This window comes from Trachemys scripta, chromosome 3 (assembly GCF_013100865.1).
Source record: "Trachemys scripta elegans isolate TJP31775 chromosome 3, CAS_Tse_1.0, whole genome shotgun sequence".
In the NCBI taxonomy this organism is placed as follows: domain Eukaryota; kingdom Metazoa; phylum Chordata; order Testudines; family Emydidae; genus Trachemys; species Trachemys scripta.
The window spans coordinates 197,433,828-197,458,697 of NC_048300.1; the positions used below are offsets into that span (position 1 = coordinate 197,433,828).

Genomic DNA, 24,870 nt, shown 5'->3' on the forward strand with positions numbered 1-24,870 from the left:
GTGGGGGTGCGGGAGGAGGCTCAGGGCTGGGGCAGGCAGGAGGTGCAGAGCACTTACCTGGGGCAGCTCCTGTTTGGGGCAGGGGGTGTGCAGGTGGCTCTGCACAGCATGGCACGGCCCCCATGGCCGCAATTCTGGGAGCTGCTCCCTCCCACCACCCCCCCGGCAGGGCCACCTGGCCTGCAGCTCTAAAGCCCCTTTCAGAATACGGCCCTGTGAGCACGGGCCGGAGGACTCAGGAGGAGCAGGGGCTGAAGGGGAAAGCACTGCTTCTCTCCAGCCGCTGGCTGCGCGGCTGCCCCTGCTCCTCCTGAGTCCTCCGGCCCGTGCTCACAGGGCCGTATTCTGAAAGGGGCTTTAGAGCTGCAGGCCAGGTGGCCCTGCCGGGGGGGTGGTGGGAGGGAGCAGCTCCCAGAATTGCGGCCATGGGGGCCGTGCCATGCTGTGCAGAGCCACCTGCACACCCCCTGCCCCAAACAGGAGCTGCCCCAGGTAAGTGCTCTGCACCTCCTGCCTGCCCCAGCCCTGAGCCTCCTCCCGCACCCCCACCCTGAGTGTCCTCCCGCGCCCTAACTCCCTCCCAGACCCCGCCCCCCCCACCCTGAGTGTCCTCCCGCGCCCTAACTCCCTCCCAGACCCCACACCCCACCCTGAGCCACAGGGGTAAGCGAGGGGCACCCCACCACACTACAGTACTGTACAGTATATAATGCCTTTTGTCTGCACCCAAAAAAATCTCCTTGGAACCTAACCCCCCACATTTACATTAAATCTTACGGGAAAATTGGATTCGTTTAACATTGTTTCACTTAAAGTTGCATTTTTCAGGAACATAACTACAACATTAAGTGAGGAGTTACTGTATTTCTCGTGTCTTGCTTACAACATTCCCGCTAATATATCCAGAATAATGTTTGTTTTCTTTCTGCAGTACTCCTTCCTAGACAGTCATTTCCCATTTTGTATGTGTGCAAGTGATTGTTTCTTCCTAAGTGGAGTACTTTGCATTTGTCCTTATTGAATTCCATCCTATTTACTTCAGACCATTTCTCCAGTTTGTCCAGATCATTTTGAATTTTAATCCTATCCTCCAAAGCACTCGCAACCCCTCCCAGCTTGGTATCGTCTACAAACTTTATAAGTGTACTCTCTATGCCATTATCTAAATCATTGATGAAGATATTGAACAGAACCAGACCCAGAACTGATCCCTACGGGACCCCACTCTATATGCCCTTCCAGCATGACTCTGAACCACTGATAACTACTCTAACTAATCCAATCAACATGTATTGGATGGGCACCTGGATACCACACTATTAGCACAATATACACCTCTACCCTGATATAACGCGACCCAATATAACACGAATTCGGCTATAATGCGGTAAAGCAGTGCTCTGGGAGGGTGGGGCTGCACACTCCGCTGGATCAAAGCAAGTTCACTATAACGCGGTTTCACCTATAACACAGTAACATTTTTTGGCTCCCGAGGACAGCGTTATACAGCCGGGTAGAGGTGTAAATGGAGATGATTATTCAAGTGCCGAACATATTCAGAAATGGGGAGCGATGAGCAGAAATGGGCACCCAGGACCTACAAGCTCCACACGCTGTGGGCCACCACAACTCCCTTGCATAGCTGCTCACTAAATATCTCAGGTGCTTTGCGTATCACATTGGTCAAGGGTGTATATAAAGGTTGCTACTTTTCTTCCCCACCACCTTCTTCAGTCTGATGAACTATAATTAATGGAGATATCCCATCTCGCAGTCTGTCCATGTAGAGGGACGTTCAGCTCCTGCACGCGACGGGTAGAGAAGCAGATTCCTTCCTGGGTGCTCACACCACACATCAAATGGTTAGCGTAGGAGGCTGCCACCACACAGCACCACGCTGATCTACTTCTTTCATGGAAGTGACAAGTCAACCCAATAGATGGGGCATGGAGTCCTTCAATTCTCTTCCCTCTAAATGACCTCTGGCATTTTCAAGCTTGTGAGCAGTTTTTCCATCTGCATTTGCCTTTCTGTAAAAGGAACTTATGGCGGTGAGGTCAGATGTTACCGGGGAGGGCACTGCAAGGGAGCAGTTTAACACCACTCACATCCATGTGTGATAACCCCTTGGATGCGGAATACAAATCTGTTTCATGGGAAATTCCTCCCTTACCCTCGCCCCTGCCTCCGCAACATCACCCCCCAGATGTCAGTATTCTATCAAACCTGAGCTGCCATTCTTCCCTCTCAGCCCTCTTTCTCCCATCTCACTCTCACACAGTTGAGTACTCAAACCTCCTCCTGGTCACCCAGATTTGCATCCTCAGTACCTCTCTCCACACATCCAGGCTCTTGCCAAACCTTGCTGCTGGTTCCTTTACAGTATATCTCCTGGTTTCCCTCCCTGCCCTCTCCCTGGTTTGTAGCCTCCTTGCATTATCCACCTAGTTTAGAGTGGACATTCTTTGGGGCTAGGTTTCATTTTCCTGACTGCTTGCAAAGTAGTAGATGGTACCATATCATTGTAGGATAGCTCTCAAGGGCTGGTTTTTCATTTTAGGTTGGCTGCACAGTGCTGGGCTGGCATTTTCTCTAGAGCATTGGAAAAGTCTTACTGTGACATCAGACCATCTCATAACTCAAGACTAACAAAATATCAGCGTGCCCTTTCAGCAGAGAGTATGAAAACCAAGACTTGAAGCCAGACAGGTACCAACAGGAGCAATTTTAGAGATGCTACACACACACACACGACTGCAGCCTGAACAATGAACTTCCCCCATGCATTACTTCAGTTGGGCTATATCAGAATACAGAGAGAACTGCAAAACAAAACCAACTCCCTATGCAGACAGTTCCCAAAGAAGTGCCTCAAAGCTGCAACAAGTTAATTTTGAAAAGAACTATTGCCACCTACTGATCTTTCACTGCCAATAGGCAAACCAACCCTCAGTTCTAGCAGCAATTGCAGCTGCTGAAATAGACATGTTAGGGGGAAGAGATGAGGACTTATTACAACAGACTGTAGGAACAACAGGGAAGGATAGTTTTTAATAGTTGTGACTCAGCCTCACCACTATGCTTTTCTTCTGTATGAGGCTAGTTTATATGGAATGAGGGATTGATACCACTAGCTAATGCCAAGAATAGCATAGACAGGTATTCCACTTCTACTACGAGGTAAACAATAAAATCTTGCCATCAGACAGCACTTTTCATCATTATCCCCATTTTACAGGTGAGGAAATGAAGTAGAGCAGGGGTCGGCAACCTTTCAAAAGTGCTGTGCTGAGTCTTCATTTATTCACTCTAATTTAAGGTTTCGCGTGCCAGTAATACAGTTTAATGTTTTTAGAAGGTCTGTTTCTATAAGTCTATATTATATAACTGAACTATTGTTGTATGTAAAGTAAATAAGATTTTTAAAATGTTTAAGAAGCTTCATTTAAAATTAAATTAAAATGTAGAGCCCCCTGCACCAGTGGCCAGGACCCGGGCAGTGAGAGTGCCATTGAAAATCAGCTCGTGTGCCACCTTCAGCACACGTGCCATAGGTTGCCTACCCCTGAAGTAGAGAAAGGTCACACAGGAAATGTATGGTGGAGCTGCTGTAACAGATCCCAGATTTTCTGACTCTCAATCCCATGCTATAGCCACCGACCACACTGCCTTTGGTAGAGGCAAAGATTGCTAAAGACTAGGTAATTTCCCCCTGAAATATTCATGTTATGCTCATACATATGAATAGGCCAAGAGCCGGGAGGGAGGTTTAGTAGGACTACTTGGATTTGAGATGGGATACGAGTTCCACAATGCCACATTCTATCTACACTGCAAGGCCACTCATGTGCAAGTTGCTTGAGAAGTGCGTGTAGTGTCCCTTTTAATATATGGAGATATACCTAACTCATAGAGCTGGAAGGGACCCTGAAAGGTCATTGAGTCCAGCCCCCTGCCTTCACTAGCAGGACCAAGTACTGATTTTGCCCCAGATCCCTAAGTGGGAAATCCTCAAGGATTGAACTCACAACCCTGGGTTTAGCAGGCCAATGCTCAAACCACTGAGCTACCCCTCATCTAGTCTACATAAACAGCAGCCTTCAACTATTGCCGAGCAACAAAACTATTTCAATAACTCAGGCAACCTGCTAATGACTTGTGGTGGGGATTGTTACACATGCTGTTACTTGTATTCTGAACGTTCAGACCAAGGGAAAGCATTGTATGCTGAAGTGTCGGATAGACGGCTTTCTAAGCTGTCGCAATCTGCCACGCCCTCATCTCACAATTTAGAAGTGAAAACAATACCCAGCAGAGGGTAGAGAAATTCCAGTCCTGCACTGCCCCACTGGACAGATACTTGACTGTATCAGATTTAACTGTCCTGACAATTACTTCTCTCTTTATGCCAATGGAGTTTCTTTAATCCAATTGACAGATGGGACTTGTAGACTCCACCAGTCATTTGAATTCTGGAGCATCATTTGCTGGAACCTTTGTCTCCATGAGCAACTGAGCGTTTGGATCAAACTAGAACCTGCAGGGTGACCGGATGCTCCGGCTTTGCTCTGCTTGACCTACTTTTCTGCAGCCCTACCTGCTATCTGCCGTTCCTAAAGCACGGGCTGCCAAATGTCCTGTGCTTTGGCAGTGCTGGAAGTAAAGCCGGATGCTTTGCAGAGCCATGGACCTATGCAGGCACCTGTATCCATGCCAGGATGCGCTGCAGGACATTTTCCTGGTTCACTTCACAGACAGTCAAGGCTGGCACCTCTTCCTTCTGACAGGCCATGGCTTCAGTGCCCGGAACACACACCCGGGGAGCAGCCCTAGCCCCGTCCCAGGCTTTGCCCTCACCTCGAGGAATGAGAAATGCAGCCCGGACCTACTGCTTGGCGCTAGATGAAGCCAGGCACCCCAGGGGCTATACCCAGAGCGCCCAGCTCTGCACCAACCTGCCCCCCGCCATCTCCCACACGTGTGGTCCTCATGCCTCTTGGGCCCCCTCTCCCCATAGGCCTGGGCCTCAGCCCCACTCCCCACCATGGGCCCCTTACCCCCACTTCTCCTTCTCCCCACTAGGGGCACTGCTGGCACCCTGCTCTGCCCAGGCCCCGACCCCCCTCCCCCGCTCCCCTGCCAGCCGCTTCCGCCCGGCCCCAACGCCCGCGGGCCATATCGTGTCCCACGGACCCCGCTCACCTCCAGCACCACGGTCCTCATGCTGCCCCCCTCAGCCAGGTAGGCCCCGGTGTCCGCCTGCCCGTAGTACGCATGCACCACCGCCAGGGCCGCGTGGCAGGCCTGCGCCACCAGGGCCCCCAGCGGCCACGAGAGCGGCTCCCGCTGCAGGTCGCCCCGCAGCACCACGTACTGCACCAGCGCGCGCGCTGAGCTACTGCCGGGCGAGGCCATCTTCGTGTACGGACACGTCCGGGACGGAGAGGCGCGGAGCATGCCGGGAAAGGGTCACACTCACGGCCACCTTGCAGTACGGCATCATCACGCACGGCATGCTGGGAAAATAAGTCAGGCGCCGCCATCTTATCGTACGGAAGCGGGATGACGGTTACGCGGAGCATGCCGGGAAAAGGGTTTGCTCAGCGCCATCTTCCAGTACGGACTCACTCAACACGTACGCTATGTTGAGACAGCAACGCGGGCGCCGCCATCTTGTCGTACGGTAACCGGGGAACGAGACCGCGGGCATGCCGGAAATAAACCCTGGGCTGGGCGTCTCCGCCTCATTCTCGGACAAGCGTGCCGCGGGGTATGCTGGGAAAGACAATACAGGGCGTCTCGTGACGTATTTCCGCTGGAGTCGGAGCGCGGGAGGTTTGAGCGCGGGACCCGTAGCTGGTTTCCATGGTGCCCGCGGGTGAGTCCTGAAGCCGCTGTAGGAGGGTCAGCGCCGGTGTCCCCGTCCCCAGAGCGGGGTCCGGCCCGGGTTCAGTCCCCGCCGCCCACCGGGAGTCCGGCCGCTAGAGCCCCTCCCCCCAGGAGTCCTGCTTCCCCCCCCCCAGCCAGAACCCAGGAGTCCTGCCCCTCCCCCACCAACACCAGAGCCCCTTCTCCCAGGAGTCCTGACCCCCTCCCCCAAGTTAGAACCCAGGAGTCCCAGGCCCCCCCACCAACACTAGAGCCCCTCTTCCCAGGAGTCCTGACCCCCCGCCCCCCCCAGCCACCACAACCCAGGAGTCCTGTTCCCCTGCCCCAACACCAGAGCCCCTCCCTGAACAAGGAATAGAACCAGGGTCCCCCAGGGCAGAGATCAGAACCCAGGAGTCCTGTGTCCTCATCTTCGCCAGGGTCCAATGCCCACTTGCTTTAACAAGATCACTCCAGTGAAGGCTGCTCTGAGGCATTTTCCTGCACCAGGTGTTTGTGAAAGTGGCATCTCTGCATATGTCTCCCCCTAACCCTTCCTTGTCTGAGCAGCAGGAAGAGTCAATGGGACACCTCCTGAAAATAGATTAACATTGTTTTATACCACGTGCACCTTCAGAAATCAACTTGGAGACAGGGTCTCTGTGCTCCTGCTAGTGCCTTACAGTCCACACCCATACCCAATGCCCTGGGAGAGGCATCCTTGGTCCCAGCCACAGAAAAGCCCCAGCTGCAGGGATTTTCATGGGCTGGAATCATTTATTATCTAATTCTTTCAGTAGATAACCCTAGAGTGTAAAAGAGTGATCTCTTCTTTTCAGCACAAATAAGCTTGCGGTGGCAAAACCCCTAGTGGCTTTGTGGCGTAATTCCATGGGGCAAGTACCTACCACGAAGATCCTTCATTCCACACCAAGCACTCTTGCCATGGCCTAAGAACTAGACGTGACAATGGAAGAGGCGACCGCTTACCTGAGAGATGGTAAGTTGCTAGAGAACAGACCGCAGCTGCCTTCACCTTTAATGTGGAGCGATGACCTGCAGAAACTGTGGGTCTTAAGTGTAAAGTGCTCTCCAGCTTGGTGAAAGTGATACTCTCCTCATTCAAAATCACTCCTGGAGATCCATTTCTGCCATAATAATAAAATCTAGCTCTTGTGTAGCACTCTTCATCTGGAGATCTCCAAGTACTTTGCAAAGGAGGTAAAGATCATTATTCCTATTTTACAGGTAGGAGAGCTGAGACAGGTGTGAAAGTGACTTGCCCAAGTAGATCTGGGAGCCTGTGTTTCCTGAGGTCCAGTTCAGTCCACTAGCCCAGTGGTTTTCAAGTTGTGGGTCGCAACCCACTACTGAGTCATGGCAGCTCTGGTCAGCACTGCCGACTGGGCCGTTAAAAGTCCCATTGGCGCTGCTGCCCGGCTCAGGCAGGCTAGTCCCTACCTGTTCTGACACCGCGCTGCGCCCCAGAAGTGGCCAGCAGCAGATCCGGCGGGTGAGAGCTGTATGGAGCCGCTTGCGTGCACCTCCACCTAGGAGCCAGACATGCTGCTAGCTGCTTCCGGGGCGCAGCACGGCCGCAGTGCCAGGAAAGGCAGGAAGTCTGCCTTAGCACTCCTGCTGCACTGCTGACTGGGAGCTGGCCAAGGTAACCCCAGGCCCCAATCCCCTGCCTGAGCCCCTTCCTCTACCCCAAACTCCTCATCCCTGGCCCCACCCCAGAGCCTGCATCCAGAGCCTTGATCCCCTCCTGCTCCCTGGCCCCACTCCAGAGCCTGCACCCCAAGCCCAGAGCCACTCATTCCTGGCCCCACCCTGCAGCCCTCACGCCCGCACCTCAACCCTCTGCCCCAGCCCTGAGCCCCTCCCACATCCTCAAACCCCTCATCCCCAGTTCCATTGGGTCGTGGGCATCAACAGTTTTCTTGAACTGAGTCACCAGAAAAAAAGTTTGTAAACCACTGCACTAGCCTACATTGCCTCAAGAAATTAGCCAGCTAGCAATGGCTACATCAAGGGACGATTAGGACTCAATCATATAGATATATGATCATATATAAAGACCAAAAAGCCCCTTAACTGTAGGTTATTTCTCTTTCCCCTAACCTATGTAAGTATGTAGTGATTAGGGTCTCTCTTTGTGTATCGGTATAGTGCCTAGCATGGTCTGGGTGCTACTATAAAATAAATAGGCTTGGCAGAATCCAACCCCTCCCCCAATTTTGACAGTTAATAGAGATTTTTATTTTTAAGATTTTTATCATCAATTAGTATCACTTTTGTTTTTTAAACATTTGCTGGAAATTAAGGTGGGGGAGTAGGGCTAGGGTAGCACTGATGGGGGGGCTACTGAAGGGTCCAAGACACCGTGGCGCAAAGAAGGCTGCAGTCCTGGCCCAGTGGAACAGAGGCCCCCAGCCAGGACTACAAGGAGGAGGACGAGCCCCCAGCCATGAGGGAGGCCATTCTGTTGCTGAATGGCTCCTGTCCGGAGTTGGAATCATTCAGCAGTGGGGTGGCCTCCCCCAACAGCTGGGGGCTTTACCTCTTCATCGCAGTCCTGGCCAGGGATCTCTGCTCCGCTGAGCTTGGACCACAGCCTTCATTGCACCTTGTCCCTGCAGGGATTGGGTGTCACCAGATCTGAGGCCATGCTGTCATGGGAGTGAAGGAGCTGGGTGGAGACAGCGGGGCTACAGAGGACTCCCTGCATGTCCCCAGGGCTGGTGCCACCATTTTTTGTTGTTGATTTCAGTGTGTCAGCTGAAATAACTGACATCTATAGATTTTTTTAAATCCTGCCCAGGCTAAATATAAATAAATAATTGCAGACTGGATTTATCTATTTGTTCCTTTCCTGGAGGGGTCCTATCCCATCTGGAAAAGCTAGAAGCTCATGCACGGAAACTAGCACTGAAGCAAGAAGAAACTCAACGGCAGCAGGAGAATTTGGTCAGGCTGAGAGCAAGAATCCAGGAGCTGAGACTCCAAAGAGATGAGCTCCTGACCAAAGTGAACCTGCAGCAGGTTGGGGTAAGAATTAGATGCTTGTTACGTACAAGTGGCAGAAGGTCTCAGACCGGCTTCCGTCCTTCCAGACTGTGTGACTGACGTATTTATATTATTTCTCTAATACAACTAGCTGCTATTCTTTCCCTTCACATTTTTTTTTTTTAAATAACTTCATGGTGCTGGCTTGAGAAAACTCAAGACTGAAGTCCAGTTCACAGAGGAGGTGCAGCACTGCCATGCCCCGCTACTTACAAAGAAACTGTTGTGCCCCTATCCTGGAACGTTTTTCTTCTCCTGTCACAAAACAGGATTCCAAGCAATCTGTCTTGCCCTGCTCTGATCAGAGCAACTCCCCAGCAGCAGCCTGGGCCACCCTTCATCCAGTGAATACTTGCTGTTTCAGTGACCTCTGAGCTGCTTGTCTTTTATAGCTCATCAGGCAGGAAGGAGCCACCGGCAGTAATGTGGAGCCCGTCCAAGCAGCGGAGACCGGAGGGCAAGCTCTTCTAAAATGGAAAGTGGAAAATGTCAAGGCCATGCTGCAAGCCTTTCGTCTGACAGGTAAAGCCCTGAGAGCTGTGCAAGCTCTGACTAGTGCCTGTATGTGGGGCTGGTAGGTGTCCTTGATCCCAGCCACTGGTTTTATAGGGTTCTCATTTTGAAAGATGAACTTGATATCTAGCTGATTGTTTTCTATTAAAAGTGCTTCTATTGTGCTCTTAAATAAGTCATTAAGAGTGTTGAGGTGCTAGGAAAAATAACGGAGTTTGAAAGAGATTAATTCATCTAGGGTTGATTCCCTTTGTCTGTCTCCTCGGATTCTCCATCCGCCACTAGAGTCGTCCAGGATACTGGGTTAACACTCGGTTCAGAACAAATTCTCATTGGCTGAGCCTTCCCTAAGGGCAGGATACTGTTTCTAATGTCTCTGAGCCTGTTCAGATGATTTCTTTCATGTGCATCACTTTCACCACAATTTCCAGTTTCTCTAATTGAAATGTAATTAAACCAATCTTGCCACGTTGCAGATGAGCTGATTAGGGGAGCGTTTCCCAACCTTTTTGGACGACTGTATCAGTTTAATGACTCTTGGACCTTGGCTATGCCAGGCAGAGCATGCTGCCTTCCTCTACTCAATTGTACGTTCTTTAAGTCAACATTGAGTTTGGGCTTCTCGTGATGGTAAAACTGGTTTGGAGTAGTCCAAGCTCCGTAGCAGGCTAGAGTGCATGCACCTGTGTGGAAGGTGAGCAGAAACCTACCAAGACCCAGCACAGAAACAGTGGAAGTAGTTGGGAACCTAGAGAACTGGTCACAAAATCCTGAACCTACTAGAAGATTGAGGGGAGGGTTATAAAAAATGATGCCAGGGTTCATGCCTCTTAATTCTTCCAAATCTTTAATCCTCTTAGGCCTGGTCTACACTAACCCCCCAATTCGAACTAAGGTACGCAACTTCAGCTATGTGAATAACGTAGCTGAAGTCGACGTACCTTAGTTCGAACTTACCGCGGTCCAGACGCGGCAGGCAGGCTCCCCCGTCGACTCCGCGTACTCCTCGCGCCAAGCAGGATTACCAGAGTCGACGGCGAACACTTCTGGGTTCGATTTATCGCGTCCAGACAAGACGCGATAAATCGAACCCAGAAGTTCGATTGCCTGCCGCCGAACCAGCGCGGTAAGTATAGACAAGCCCTCAGGAGCCCTGTCTAATGACTAAATGTATGTAGTGTGTTCCATATGTAGAACAACACAGTTAGCCATCCATGCCCCCTTAGCAAAGCGTCCTTATAATAGTGTTCTAGAATGGTGCTGAATAAAGACCTCTTTTTGTACCCAAGGGATTAGTGGGAAATTGACCAAACAAGGAGTCTGTTTCTGCATCAGCACTGCTTATGAAGGCACCTACCTGGACTCCTACTACCTGGACCTCCTCATACAGCAACCAGTCCAGATTCGTCACCACTCTGTCCCCATCTTCATCCCCTTGGAGCAAATAGCCAAGAAGTACTTGCAGACCGACATCAAATGCTTCCTGGCTATGTTGTCTGATCACCTGAATGCTTATGCTGGAAGGAAATACCAGGCAGATCAGTTACAGGTACCGATGGCCCCAACAACCACATTAATCTATTCTTGATCCTTGTATGTACCTAAAGGAAGATAAATGATATGGGAGGGTTCTCTAGCCACATATATTTGGGGGAGTGGGTGAAGTTACAGTAAATATGAGGTAGGAAGGACACAAGATTGTGTGGCTTGAGAACCAGGGATCTGAGAGTTCTAATTCCAGTCGTGACAGAGTCATTGGGTATGCACTTGAGTAGGTCATTAAACCGTTCTACTTAGGTTTCCACATCAGTAAAATGCAGAACATGACAGGGTGTTAAGAGGGTTAATAAGTTAACATTTAAGCTCTTTGAAGACATATGTTAAGCAAGTTTTGCATTCCAGGTATGCATGGTGGTGGGGAGTTAAACACACAATAATCTCTTTTGTTTAAATCTTAGAAACGGTGTTAGCCTGTAAATATCCTAAAAGCCTGTGGGCATCAGAGCTTGCATGGTATTTTTATGCAATGAAAATTGTGCAGAGAATTGTTTGTGTCAGAATCTGCATAGGAAGCTGTTACGCCGTAGGTCCTACAGAGGAGCACTCAAAGTTCCAGTTTTAGGTGTTGCATTGCTAATTATAGCATGAAATATGAACTCACTTGAAGACTGATGGAAATATGTCTTAAATGTGTTAGCATGCGTCACTAAAATATATACATTTGTTTTTAGAATAAGGTAATTCTCTAAGCAAAAAACTTCATTAACATGGAGTTTAGTTTGGAAATACACCCCTTTTAAAAACCAAAACTCATTGGCTTTAGAAAAATAAACATGTGCAAGTCAGGAAACTTGGAGTTAAGATTCCACAAACAACTTTTACTCTGTTCCACCTCATATCCAACACACAGTCCATCTATATCCCTGAGAGACTCAAACTTGTACATCTTCTAGATTTCCAGTACAAGCCATGTATCCCCGGCGTACTGTCTCGTATTCTGCCAGCTAAGCGTCCACCCATTACATGGTGGGCACTAATCTCTCCATAGCCCTTCTCCAAACTGTCCCGATTCTCTAATATTTTCCCTTTTCCCTTTTGTACACAGAACAGACATGTTCCTCTCCTCCTCCCACCTGCCCTCTATACTCAGTATTGCAACATCTTCATATCTTTTTATCAGCAAATGCCCTCTGCTATTAACCGGTCAGTTAAAATCACAGTCCGCCATGTTCACTCTGTCTCCTGAATACAAATGCCACGATCTTCATCTGTTATGGGGATGATGTTCCATGTGTTAGGATACAGGGTGCGGTAGATTGAAGATGTTTTGTGTAGTCTAAACTTCAGGTTTCCTGACTTGAAATAAAAATGTGTGCCAGCTCTGATGTTTTTACTGTGAGGTTTTTGTTTGCGGTACGTACAACATGTTTCCAACCTTAAATCTGTCAGTGTGTTTAAGATTTAGCAAAATGGGAGAAATCCCAGCCCCACTCTCTGAATGAGTCCCTCTCATAGTTTAGTGCTTTGTTTGTCTTCATCCCTACAGGACCATTATTCAGCCTTTCTCGAAGGAACCTTGCAGAGAAACTCGTTGCATAATGTATTGTTCTTTAATTATGATGTGGAAACAGAAAGCAAGACCTTTCCATTCAGAGCGAAGCTGGTTTATGGGGATCTCACCCGTAGTCTTCCAACTGAGGCCACTATTACATGTAAAGGTAAAATAAGAACATCTGTGTCCAGTCGGAGAGCATTTGTATGGGAGCAAGATCAGAGCAAAACAATCTGCATTGGGGCTTTCATAGTCTGTTTGGGGTCATATTATTGTTGTTCACTATTTGAACTTCAGGACAAGAGAGAAATGAGCAGCTTACTTTATTTCTTGAGCCCTGTGGAAAAGCCGGCCATGTGATTCCTATGTAGCCGGAGCTTTGCTCCGAAGAGGTGGTGGCCTCAAGCTATAAACATTTTACAGACTTGCTACGGCTCCCATCTTAGCCAGATTGTAAGATGGTTCTGGATCGTTAGGGGCGTTGCTGGGTCTGAGGTGTATGGGGAACCAGGACTGGAATGAGAGAATGTGCAGGAGTGGACATACAAATAATCTCAGAAAGATGCATGTTAATTTGTTACCTTGAATAAATTCAAATAGCAGAAAAATGCTAATAGTCATAGATTATAAGGCCAGAAGGGACAGTTTTGGCCATGTAGTCTGATCTCCTGTGTAACACAGGCCAGAGAACTTCCCTGAATTAATTCCTGCTTGAACTAAAGCAGATGTTTTTAAAAAAACATCCAGTCTTGATTTATGAATTGCCCATGACGGAGAATCTGCCACATGTTGCTCTGGTCCCCACAGGAATATATAAAGCTCTGTGCCAAGCACGCAGGCCAGATCAACCTGTATTCGAACAGTTGAGGCCCCTGTCACGTTACAACTCAGTCCCCTGAAACAGGAAAGTTTGGAGGATAGAGGGGCTCCTAATGAATTCCGAAGTGTGCGCACTCAGCCAGAGTTACAGTTTGCTCAAGTATCCCATTTATAATCCATTGGAGCAAAGATTATCCCATGATTTCTCTCCACACTTTTACGAAATCCTTGGGATTGGGAAACGTCTCTCTGGGGGAGGAAGAGCTTTCATTGTGAATAAGATTTGATACTGTGTGGTTTGAAGGCACTGGCCTGTACAGTATACTAGAAAGCAGGTGGTGGCACAAGGAGAGACGGGCAGTGTGGTTATGGCTTTCACCTGAAACATAAAGGGATAATATGAACTGTAGTGACAGAAAGCTTGTGCCTGGGAACGGTCTGCCTGTCCTCCCCCACTTCTTCAGGAAATCTGTCCTTCCTCCTCCATAAGATAGATTGTATGTACGTAGGTATGTACGATCGATCGATCAATCTTGGACCAGGACCTTGTTGTGCTAGGGGCTGTACAGGCACAGCAAAGAGACAGTCCCTGCCCCCAAAGAGCTTACAGTCCAAATATACAACAGAGAAAACAGATGGATATAAACAGACTGACAGGTGAATGCAGGGGAATCATGAGATAATACCGGACAGCAGGCCACCCTCTCCTGATATTGTAAAGCCTTTGAGGCAGGGACCATCTCTTATCCAAATTTGCAATGATATAAACGTTTTATAGTCAAATGATAGTGTGTCATAGTACAGTCTCCCCATCGGTTTGTGATGGGCTGCCATAAATGATAGGGGTTGGTCTAAGAAATCGAGGAGTTCCTCTTGCTCCAAAGCAGTTACGTGGTTTGCACTGTCTGGCAGCCTGTTGACTCTGATTCTGCTTTCTGTGGATTCTTTCCCAGAATGTCCCTGTTCTGCAGGTTTACGTACAAGGAATAGGCAAAAGCCTTCATGGTTAAAAAGCAGCCAGTTTGTGGCCCCTGCTCCCTATCTCTGCTTTGTAGCAACACTTACCTCCTGTGGGTGCCGCGAGGGTTAGTGGGTTAATGCGAGGCTTTGTGCCGCTTTAATATTGCCCCGGCAATGATCTTGCAGAAGGACCCTGCAGCTGAGCCGGCTGAATGGGGGGCTAGGACTCTAGATAGAGCTCTGGGGAGAGGAGCAACTCGAGCTAATCTTAGCCAGTTGCTAGTTGTCTGGAGGCCCCATTGGCCAAACAGCAGAGCTGGCGTGGAACTGAGGCCCAGCTCTGCAGGTGGAACACCACCGTCAGTCTCCCTCTGGTGCTGTAAGTGGTAGAGGAGAAGCGGGAGTCTGATGCTCCTGGAGCTGTTTCTTCCCTTCTCCCCCCACATTCAGCTCTCTGCAAATGAAGCTGTAGTCCAGGGGTCAGCAACCTTTGAGAAGTGGTGTGCCAAGTCTTCATTTAGTCACTCTAATTTAAGGGTTCGTGTGCCAGTAATACATTTTAACGTTTTTAGACGGTCTCTTTCTATAAGTCTATAATATAGAACTAAACTATTGTTGTATGTAAAGTAAAGGTTTTTAAAATGTTTAAGAAACTTCATTTAAAATTAAATTAAAATGCAGAACCCCCCTGGACCACGTGTGCCATAGGTTGCCTACCCCTGCGTGTAGCCTTTGCTCAGCAAGTTCAGATACTACAGTTCTGGGCACCGGTGTCTGAAAGATAAGCTGCTCCCCTGGCACTTCCCTCACGTTTGCAAACCCTGAGCCATCACTAGGGTTGCCACCCATCTAGGTTTTATCCGGACGGTCCAATTTTTGGCTTCTGTGTCCGGGTGCCATTTAGGGTTGCCAGGTGCCCAGTTTCCGACTGGAAAGTCCGGTCAAAAAGGGGACCTGGCAACCTAAATGGCACCCGAACCAAAGTCCAGTTATCGTGGGGCATGGGGAGGTATCGTGTCATTAAAGATCCTGCTCCGCTGGGGCTGCCTTCGACCTGCAGGCAGGCTCCTGCCAGCGATGGGGAGAGGAGCATGTGATGGGCGGGTCCTTGGGGGGAGGGGAAGAGGCAGAGCAGGGGCGGGGCCTCAGGTGTCCAGTTACCAGCAATTAGAAAGGTGGCAACCCTACCCAGGCTGTCTCAATGCCAGGAAAAAATGGGCCTGGAGCCATTTCCTCTCCAGTGCTGGGAGAGACACCCACTCAGAGCAGCTGCTTGTCAGGGGAGACAGGGAGTGGAGAGAGTAAGGAAGGGGGAACAGAGGGGGAAGGGAGGATAACAGATGAAACCAGATGGGAGTCCCAACATGTGCAGAGGTGGGGAGGAGAGAAATCAGAAGCAAGGAGCTTTATGTTAGGGGTAATACTGAGTTCCTTTCAGCTACACTGATTTGCTGGTTTCTCTCTGAAGCAGGGGATGTTTCTGACTCTCTGGTGGAGAAGACAGCAGCTCATTCAAACTTGTTCCGCCACATGGCTCTGCACAAAGCCTTCAACTCCTTCAGAAGAGCAGCAGAAAGTCTGGATCAAACAGCATAAGCAGGCGACGCCCTGTCCCCAGATCAAATGCACTTACTGCGCCTTCTGATCGCTGCAAAGCTCCCTGGGACGTTGCTACTGTGTAAATGCTTTTTAGACTGGACTGCAGCAGAGTTCAGGAAAATGCCTGAGGAATAGCTAAACCAGTTCATAGTACTGAGAACACTGTCTTCTTGAGCGGCCTTTGGATGCCTGGTCTCCGCATATCCTTCTAGAGCTGAGCTCCTCTCCTCTGGCATGTTGCGAAAGGGTTGCTGACAGATTAACATAGTTGCTACCATGGCTCCATAATACTTCACCAGACTGGACAGCAGATGGACACCGGAAATCCCTCTCCACTGGAATGGGAAACCAAAAAGACTTTCAGAGTTGTCAGGTAAACTTTACAAAAGTCTAACAAACCCCAGCCCTGGTGAAAGCTGTCAGGGAAGCGGCCCCGGGGCTGCGATCTTCCCTGTATCCTCCAGCTGGTATCAGACGGTGCAGAGTAGGTGTAAGCTTCCCCTAGGTTGCTCTGCAAACGGCACGTTTAGTTCTAGGCCTCATGCTGAGATTATCAACCAAGTCTCCAATTCGGCAACTGGATTCGTGCAGGACAGCCTCCCTGACTCGTAGGGCTCCGTACAGGTGCAGTGTTCCTGCTGCATAGGTCAGGCTTGTGTTAGCAGTTAGTGCCAACTGTGGTAGTGGATTCTGCGACGAGCACTTACCCTCTGTGAGGTGGACTATGGCCCTGCCTGCACTGTGCATTGGTCCACACTACAGTAAACTTTAGTGTGCACTAGAATTTACACCCCTCTGGTGTGGACTACACCACTGTGTAGAGAAGCTTGAAGATCCTCCAAGGGGGATACTGAACCACCATCCTGTAATAACATTTGGTTACTTCCAACATCAACTAAATTTAAATCAAGCATGCACACGTTGGTGTTAATATAACTGTAATTAAATCACCAATGCATTAATAATAATAATAATAACAAACCTTCAGAAAAAATTAAAACTGACAATATCTGTGAAAACCTGACTTTTCCCTGCATTCCCCTAATGAGCTCCTTTCTTTGTGTCCTGGTTTAGATGAGACGTTTGGCTTCCTTTTTCAAATTCATTATTAATGGCCCTTCCACTTTTTCACTTGTTACTAAATATGCCTCATGATTAAAAGTGCAATAATCTTAAAAATCTAATTTACTTTTCACTATGGCGGTTGGCAATTATTTCTCTCAAGTCTGATGAGGGATATTTGACTAGGCAATTTTTCTTCCCACTTCTCATGTACCATAGAATCATAGACTTTAAGTCAGAAGGGACCATTATGATCATCTAGTCTGACCTCCTGCACAATGCAGGCCCCAGAATCTCACCCACCCACTCCTGTAACAAACCCCTGACCTATGTCTGAGCTATTGAAGTCCTCAACTTGTGGTTTAAAGACTTGAAGGTGTAGAGAATCCTCCAGCAAGTGACCTGTGCCCCACGCTGCAGAGGAAGGCGAAAAACCCCAGCCCAGTGCTGCAGTGTTTGAGTTGCAAATGCTGCAGGGAAATGCTTTAGTTATTTTGGTTTGTTCTAGTTGCTTATAACTCTTGAAAATAGTTTAGGAGGCCATATGTAACCTGACCCTCGCTTTAAATTGCAACCTGAAGTTCTGTGGCACATGGGCTGAGATTTATTTTATTACAACTGCATCATTTCTGAGTGGAAGACTATGCCCCTGATGTTCAGAGTTAATTTTTGGGGGGGATGCTCATGGAGATTTATGAAAGAACTGAGCAGATTGTTGCAGAAAATTCCTCCAGATTGCTGTTGCAGAATGTACAGCTTCTAACTAGATCCCTGTCTGAAAATGTCTTTGTTCGTGACAGTTGGCATCCTCCATCACTTTTAGAATGGTGAAAGGCAGTTTCTTTCTTTGCCTGGTGCCGTGCCACTACTGCGCCCTCTGCTGCTACAGGGGCCTCTGCCTCTGACCAGGTGTGCAGATTGTGTGTGTGGCTTTGACACAAGCAAATACCATTTTATTTCTGCAGATCATGCAGGAGCATATCTGTGGCGAGAGAGAGGTTGGGGGGGGGATCTTTCTCTTCCTCTTGTGAGAATGAAATGGCCTGTCCACCTAACCATATGTTATAGGAAAGAGGTGCCCTCAAATCTACACCTGTGACCCTCTGCAGCCCCGTGTCTCTGGGCACAGATTACACTGATCCTGTCCAGATACTACAAACGAACATTATTTCCAAAGGATTTTTAGTTTTAACTTCGCAAAAACCTTCTCTAGCTTGGAAGGAACCATTATTAAACTGGAATGTGTACTGTATTAATTACAGAGAATAGAGGGACTGGGTGCCTGCTGAAGCCTGGTTGATTAACAATGATCACAGATAATTACTAACGTTGTATTGCCTGTGGCAAGAGTCATCAGAAAAGGAACTTACTGACCTTCTGTTTCAGAGAAATTTGTTTTCAGAAACTGTCCGTATTAGAACTGCGTATGAGACCCTCTAGTCGACTGCTCAAACATCTTCAGCCAGCTTGAGTGTTCCCTGGAGCCTGATTTCTGTTTTGTCTAATTGTAAATGACTCAAACAAAGCTTCATCCACTTCACACAGACCCTTCCACAAGTTAATGGCAACAAGTTTGCCCCCATAGCTTTAATTCCTTCCTCTTTCTCTTTGTGTGACACTACATAATTTTGCTCTCTCCTTGGTGTTTATAGTCATGGTATAAGTAATGAAAGGGACTATGGGCCGAGGAGTCCAGGAGCAGCCATACATGAGGTGGGAGTAAGGCTACAGAAACAACAAACCATTTATTGTCGTGTATTTGCATTTTTCTGTGACTCAGTCAGCACAGTTCCTGAGGTAGCAACAGAGGCAGGAAAACCAGCAGTCAAATTGCACTCTTCTCCCTCACTTCATCTACAGGGCTCTTTAACCTACTAGAGGGGAGCTAGGGTTGTCACTTAAAGGAAAGTGTAGATACCCTGATCTTTCAGGATCTCAGACAGCCCTCAGAGAGGAGCACGCAGGCCCTTGCATGCCAACAGATGGAACATAGAGGTCAGACCACTAGCATGATAAAAATGCTGCTGGTGTCTCTTTGGGTATGTCTACACTGCAGTTAGTCACCTGGAGCTGGCCCGAGCCTGCTGACTTGGGCTAAGGGGCTGTTTAATTGCGGCGTAGAAAGTTGGCAGCCCAAACTCTGGGACCCTCCCACTTCACAGGGTCCTAGCCTAAGCCTGAGTGTCTACACTTCTGCACTGTAGACATACCCATAGGCAACAGGGGTAGCAGAGGCTGTTTGCAGTGTTGCTAGTACTGCCGAGCGGACAGCAGCAAGGGCCTTTCCCCTGGCACGGAGGGAGACCTGTGCAGTCAGTCTGTGCCTGAGTGTGTTTTGAGTTGCATAGTACAGGGGCTCAAACTTTTCCAAGGGGGGCGGGACTAAACCTAAGGAACCTTTTCTTCTGAACATGCCTGGTGCCATCGTATCCCTATGGCATCTAATGCGATTACTTTGCCATGTGAGGTCTCTAATTCATTTAACAGTCTCCAATGCAATGAGTGTTTTGCCTTGCTTGGAAATATTAACTACTCTCCATTCTTTTATTCCTCTCGCTCCCCTGCTCGTGCTTCTGTGGGGCCTGTTCCCCTTCTCCTCCTTGTCCCTTAGCCGTATGTTCTTGCTCACTGGTGCCATTCTCCCCAGCATCCACTGTCCAGCCATCTCATCTTCTGCTCCCCTTAGTCCCTGGATCATGCTACTTCTATTCGTTTTCCCCCTAGATGTTCCTTGGTAGTGGCTGATTCCTTTTTCCCTTTCTTCACAGTAGCCTATTTGAGAGGGAGCTACATTAGTCCCTCCTTGTTTCCAGGGGCTTTACAGGCTCTTTGCAATGGAGATAGCTGTAGAAGGTGCTGGAGACTACCAAGGTGGTGGGACTAGGACAATGTGATCAAGGCTCTCCAAGGCCACTGCAGCCTGCAATGTGGGAACTGTGCAGGAGCAAATGTTCTTGAGCAGCTCTTCCCAGCCCTTGTGAGCCATCCTACTGCCTGAGTCTGGGGTATGAATCTCAGTCTCAGGAAACCTTTCCTTCTTCCCAAGGGTGAACTGGTGGAGGCTAGATTTGGGAAGAAAGAGCAGACGGGAAAAGCCAAAGTTCTGCAACATTTCCTGGGCCTTTTGGAGATGAGAAAACAAGTGGCTGGAGCCTGGAGAAGTGATCTGAGGGCTGGGGCCCTCCTCCACCTCTTTACACCTGTGCGAAGTATATGTAACCCCATTTTAGGTACTGCAGAGTTCATAAGCACCTCACCACCCCACCCTTTGAGAGTGGCCAGGGCTGGGGGAGGGAGACCCAGCAAGACTAAGGCCTAGATCATTGAAGTCAATGGGAGTTAGGAGACTAAATACCTTAGGCCCAGATCCTCCACGTGATGTGCACAAAGTCATAGGGGGAGTCTGAGACAGAACAGGGACTTGAACCCAGGTTTCCCAACTCCTAGGCATGTGCTTTAAAAAGTAAACTGTCCTCCCCCCTCTGGTCTGGTGATGTGTACACCCACTTTGCACAACTGTTAAGTGCCGGTACAAGGTAGCGTTGCATGAGACCCACGCTTTCATGGGGGCTGCATCCGTCTTGACATTCTTAAGCACAAATTCAGACCTGGTGTATATGGTCATCCCTCCCCCTGAGCTCAGCAAAGCTGCACCTACCTATAGCAGGTGACGTGCCAAATGGGTGTCAATTTCACGTGTTTCCCACGCTCCCAAGAGCAGGCAAGCGGTACAAGCTACGCTCCTTTTCTGCTTCTAGGTAGAGTATGACCAACTCCCACTTCATTTACACCACCACTGAATGTGGGACTGGGTGATGTTCATGACAGTGAAACCCATCAGGGCTCTAGTCCAGTGGATGAAGAAGATCGCTGGGAGTCAAGCCCTTTTGGATTTTATTTCCAGCTAAGTAAGCCTGGGGCAAGTCACTTACACCTGGTCTACACTAGAAAATTAGGTCCAGTTACCCACATTGGAGTCACATGTAAAAAATCCACCCCCCTGAACAGTGTAGTGAAGCTGGACTAACAGTCCCCCCGTAGCCAATGCTAGGTCAGCTGACTCATTCTTCCATCGAGCTAGCTACCTCTTCTCAGGGAGATGGATTACTTATGCCGGCAGGAGAAAGTCCGCTGTGCTGCTGCAGTGTTTTACATGTAGACAAGCCCTTACGCACTCTGGAAAACTCCCCTGGGCACCAACCCACATCTTTAGGCCCCTGAATACCTTTAAAAATGGGGCCTCTTTCCCTTAGTTTCCACATCTGGAAAGGGGTTAATGAGACTCACCCCTGTGAGGTGCTTGCTGACCTCCAGCTGAAAAGGCATTATACACATGCGAAGTACTTGTATTACCCTTCACAGCTCAGAGAATGTATTTACACTACAGGAAATTCACGCCGACACTTGTTTTCCCGTCCATGCTGTGTTTGCGCAGAGCCTCTCATGGGGTGAGGCCATGAGACATTTGAACATCCAGCAGCCTAGGCCAGGGCATGGAAGTGGTCAGGACAAACTGGACACGGAATCACTGTCTTTTAAATTCAACTTGTTCTATTCAAGAAACTAGAGAAATAATTACACTGCGTTTGTTTTCAAACAGAATATTGGATGAAGGCTTTAATAAAACAGTCTTGTTCTTTGCCAATACCTGTCCATCTCTTCCTTAAAGCGACAGCAAAGGTGACAACAGCAGAGAGCGGAGTGCAAGGCAGTGTCGGAAAGAGAAATCCGCAAAGAGTCTAACAGACACAATTAAAAATATAAATGTCGATCTGTATCTTTTTATATATATATTTATATATTTGAAATACACAACATTGGTTTTTATTTCTTCACCTCCAAGTCAAAGGAAATATTGCACTCTCTCTGATCTCCTAGCTACGGTGGCATAGGGCAAGGATGAGCATTGTGTGAACTAACAGAAAACCCAAGTGCTCCTGTTTTAACTCTCCTGGCACACACCAGAGATTTTTCCTCTGACCACCCACCCTGAGTTTTTATCTCTTAGCAACAAACACTAAGTGGAGGCTGGGTCTGTGGCACTAAATTAAATCCATGCCACCTGCCTCTCTCGATTACACTAACAGGGTACACAGGAGCCTACTGCAATTGGGAGCGCTCCCGAAATGCTGTGTGAGGCTTACGCCTTCCCACCAGCCAGACCCACATCAGCACGAGGGTGTGTGTGAGAGCTGTAGGGGGATCGGATCAGTCCCTCCCCTATCTCCCTTCTGCTAAGCTGCAGATGGGGAGCTGAAGTCAAGCAGACCCCTCTAAGCTAAACCTCCAGGAAAAAAGGAGCAGGCCAGGGGGTGGTTTCTCTTAAATCTAGACATTGGGTTGAAAGATGTTACTATCAGTCTTGTTTCTAGAGCGCTGGGCACTCAAAGCTGCTTGTCTCTCGCCAGTGGGAGGCACTGGACTTCATTTGCTAGTGGGAGCATGGAGCCCAGCTCCATCATGAGCTGTCGACCACCTGGTGTGGAAGAGTCACTGAGGAGCCGTTGACGAAAGAGCCCTGCTTCTCCCGGCCCTTCAGGAAGAAGGTCAGCAACTCCCCTTTGCCTTTGACGTAGATGGCCCCCCGGCGCATAAAGCGGAAGCCGTACTCCTTCAGGACGAGATGGGTCTCCTCCACCACCTGCACAGATGAGCAGACACAGGGCGATGGGGTGCCAAGGCAGACGTGACCGCAGGGCTGCTTTTCCTGGGCAGTGCCCTCGCTAAGGGCTGTCACGTCCCTTCACTTGCTTCTTCCCATTATAACTCCTCGCCCGCAGCTTGCAGGCTCTACCCCTGGGCATGAAGCGTTTACACCGCCCCTTTCATTCACGGACCACCTGGTACTTTGCTGTAGGAGCCAGCTGAGAGGTTCAGTGACCTCATGGTATAGCTGACCCTGAACAGTTCTAGAGCCCCCTCCCCCACCCTGCTATGTCAACCATTATGCTTGGTATCTCTACATCTGCTTTTGTGTCTCCCTCTGTGCTCCTCCACGCCGCCACGCCTTTCACTCCGCCCAGTCTCTGCACCCTCCCAACGCTCGCCGCTTGCTTCTCTAGGCCTGGAACAGCCTCCATTAGTCAGGCGACCTCATTCTCCAAACCTGGCTCTATCAGTGAGCTCCAGTGCTACCTGCACTCACTCTTGCTCTGATACGTCACACCACCCTGCCTGTCAAACTGCACGTGCTGTCTCCAAGGGGCTGTCCCTTTCTCAGTGTCTATCAGTGCTACGGTTATGGTTACTTGGGCATTTACAATCCACCCTCCTATTTTACTAGTTCACAACGTCCATCTCCGTTGAAACGGGTGGGGTCTGGCATTTCTGAGGGGGATGTGCTCACCCACCTGGATGTTCCCCATCACGCCCGTTGACTCCATCCTGCTGGCCACGTTCACCGTGTTCCCCCAAATGTCGTAGTGTGGTTTGCGGGCGCCGATCACTCCTGCCAGCACTGCCCCTTTATTCATGCCTGCAAATCGGGCACAAGGACAACCTGACTTTACTACCTGGGTCCTGTAGTGGGGAGGGAGCCCTTGCCCTGGGTGTGGAGGAGCACAAATACACAAACATACAGGGCACCCACACGGGCTGTAGGCGGCACCCCAGCATTATCCACGATACATAGGGCAGGCGCACAGCACCCTAGAAGTTTTTCTAAAAAGCAGCATTTGGCTGAAGTCGCAAGGAGCGTGCCGGCCTCGAGCGGGAGGCCTGCTGTGACGATCCTTTCTCTGGCCCCTATCCCCATGCTGCTGCTGGCTCCCTTCCTGTCAGCTCCAAGCACCCAGCACTAGCACCAGAGGGCTGGGGCTAGCAACTCGCCCAGTGCTCCTGCCATGCTAATGGTGAGATTCCTGGCGGTAACCAGCCCAGCACTGATGGCTGCGTCTTCATTAATCCCTGCTCTCCCCTTCTAGCTAAGCGGTTGCTTTAAAATAAATATATTAAGTCTCATTAACAACTGACACGTGGTGGTTCTACGGGGCTGGGATCAGCTGTAAATGTTTCAGCAGCCAATCGGGGTTTCGGGTTCTCGTACCCTGTGCTTATTCATAGATTCATAGATTCTAGGACTGGAAGGGACCTCGAGAGGTCATCGAGTCCAGTCCCCTGCCCGCATGGCAGGACCAAATACTGTCTAGACCATCCCTGATAGACATTTATCTAACCTACTCTTAAATATCTCCAGAGATGGAGATTCCACAACCTCCCTAGGCAATTTATTCCAGTGTTTAACCACCCTGACAGTTAGGAACTTTTTCCTAATGTCCAACCTAGACCTCCCTTGCTGCAGTTTCAGCCCATTGCTTCTGGTTCTATCCTTAGAGGCTAAGGTGAACAAGTTCTCTCCCTCCTCCTTATGACACCCTTTTAAATGCCTGAAAACTGCTATCATGTCCCCTCTCAGTCTTCTCTTTTCTCGCTTCACTCAGGCCACAGAGAAACATGTTGATGGCTGATCTGTGGGATGCTGTCTGTTCCTGGGACTAGTGGATGCCATTTGAGACATGCTCTGGGGGGGGGGCCTACACCCTGCCCTATAGGGGGCTGGGCCCATTAACAAGGCTCTGCCATTTCATACTGCTATGAATGCTACCACTTAGCGCTTCACAGCTCTGTACAAACAATTCATCCTTGTCCCACTCCTGAGATATAGCCAAGTATTATCAGCTCCATATGGGGAAACTGAGGCTCTGAAAGGGGCAGCAACGTGTTCACGGCCTCACAGCAAGTCACTCTCAGGGCTGGGATTAAAATGTGAACGTCTTTGGCTCCCAGATCCCCACTCTAATCACAGGCTAGCACTGCGTGCTCAGCAATCCAGTCTATGGCTGCATAGTCCAGGTCAGGACTTAAGGGGACGCTGTGTGCTGACGTAAGCCAGTCGGGGAGCTAAGGAGAACCACAGCGTCTGTCTATGG

The 24,870-nt window shown here is 49.3% G+C and overlaps 3 protein-coding genes across 6 annotated transcripts in view; 1 reads left to right on the forward strand and 2 right to left on the reverse strand.

The window, feature by feature from the left end:
• PTRHD1 (peptidyl-tRNA hydrolase domain containing 1) overlaps positions 1-5,509 on the reverse strand; it is a 10,194-nt gene extending 4,685 nt beyond the window's left edge. The window contains exon 1 of the mRNA XM_034766778.1: positions 5,203-5,509. Within this exon, the coding sequence (XP_034622669.1) occupies positions 5,203-5,457 (255 nt within the window). The 5' untranslated portion in view covers positions 5,458-5,509. The remainder of the gene's footprint in view (positions 1-5,202) is intronic.
• CENPO (centromere protein O) lies at positions 5,503-21,563 on the forward strand. 3 transcript variants are annotated; one of them, XR_004645275.1, is made up of 8 exons: positions 5,503-5,878; positions 6,708-6,868; positions 8,750-8,919; positions 9,330-9,459; positions 10,740-10,999; positions 12,497-12,668; positions 15,750-16,253; positions 19,989-21,563. XR_004645275.1 is itself a non-coding variant. In XM_034766776.1 (7 exons), exons 2-7 carry the CDS (start codon positions 6,838-6,840, stop codon positions 15,875-15,877), a joined length of 891 nt encoding a protein of 296 aa, XP_034622667.1. In that variant the 5' UTR covers positions 5,503-5,878; positions 6,708-6,837; the 3' UTR covers positions 15,878-17,223. The 3 variants fall into 3 exon arrangements, 2 of the variants coding, with proteins under 2 accessions (XP_034622667.1, XP_034622668.1); XM_034766776.1 differs by lacking the exon at positions 19,989-21,563 and having other exon boundaries at positions 15,750-17,223; XM_034766777.1 differs by lacking the exon at positions 19,989-21,563 and having other exon boundaries at positions 15,753-17,223.
• A 131-nt stretch (positions 21,564-21,694) lies between these two features.
• The window catches only part of ADCY3 (adenylate cyclase 3), a 95,187-nt gene continuing 92,011 nt past the window's right edge, over positions 21,695-24,870 (reverse strand). For both annotated transcript variants that reach the window (XM_034766775.1, XM_034766774.1), the window contains exons 19-20: positions 23,293-23,417; positions 21,695-22,583 (exon numbers count right to left, since the gene is read on the reverse strand). In XM_034766775.1, coding sequence (XP_034622666.1) covers positions 22,401-22,583; positions 23,293-23,417 — 308 coding nt within the window. In that variant the 3' untranslated portion in view covers positions 21,695-22,400. The remainder of the gene's footprint in view (positions 22,584-23,292; positions 23,418-24,870) is intronic.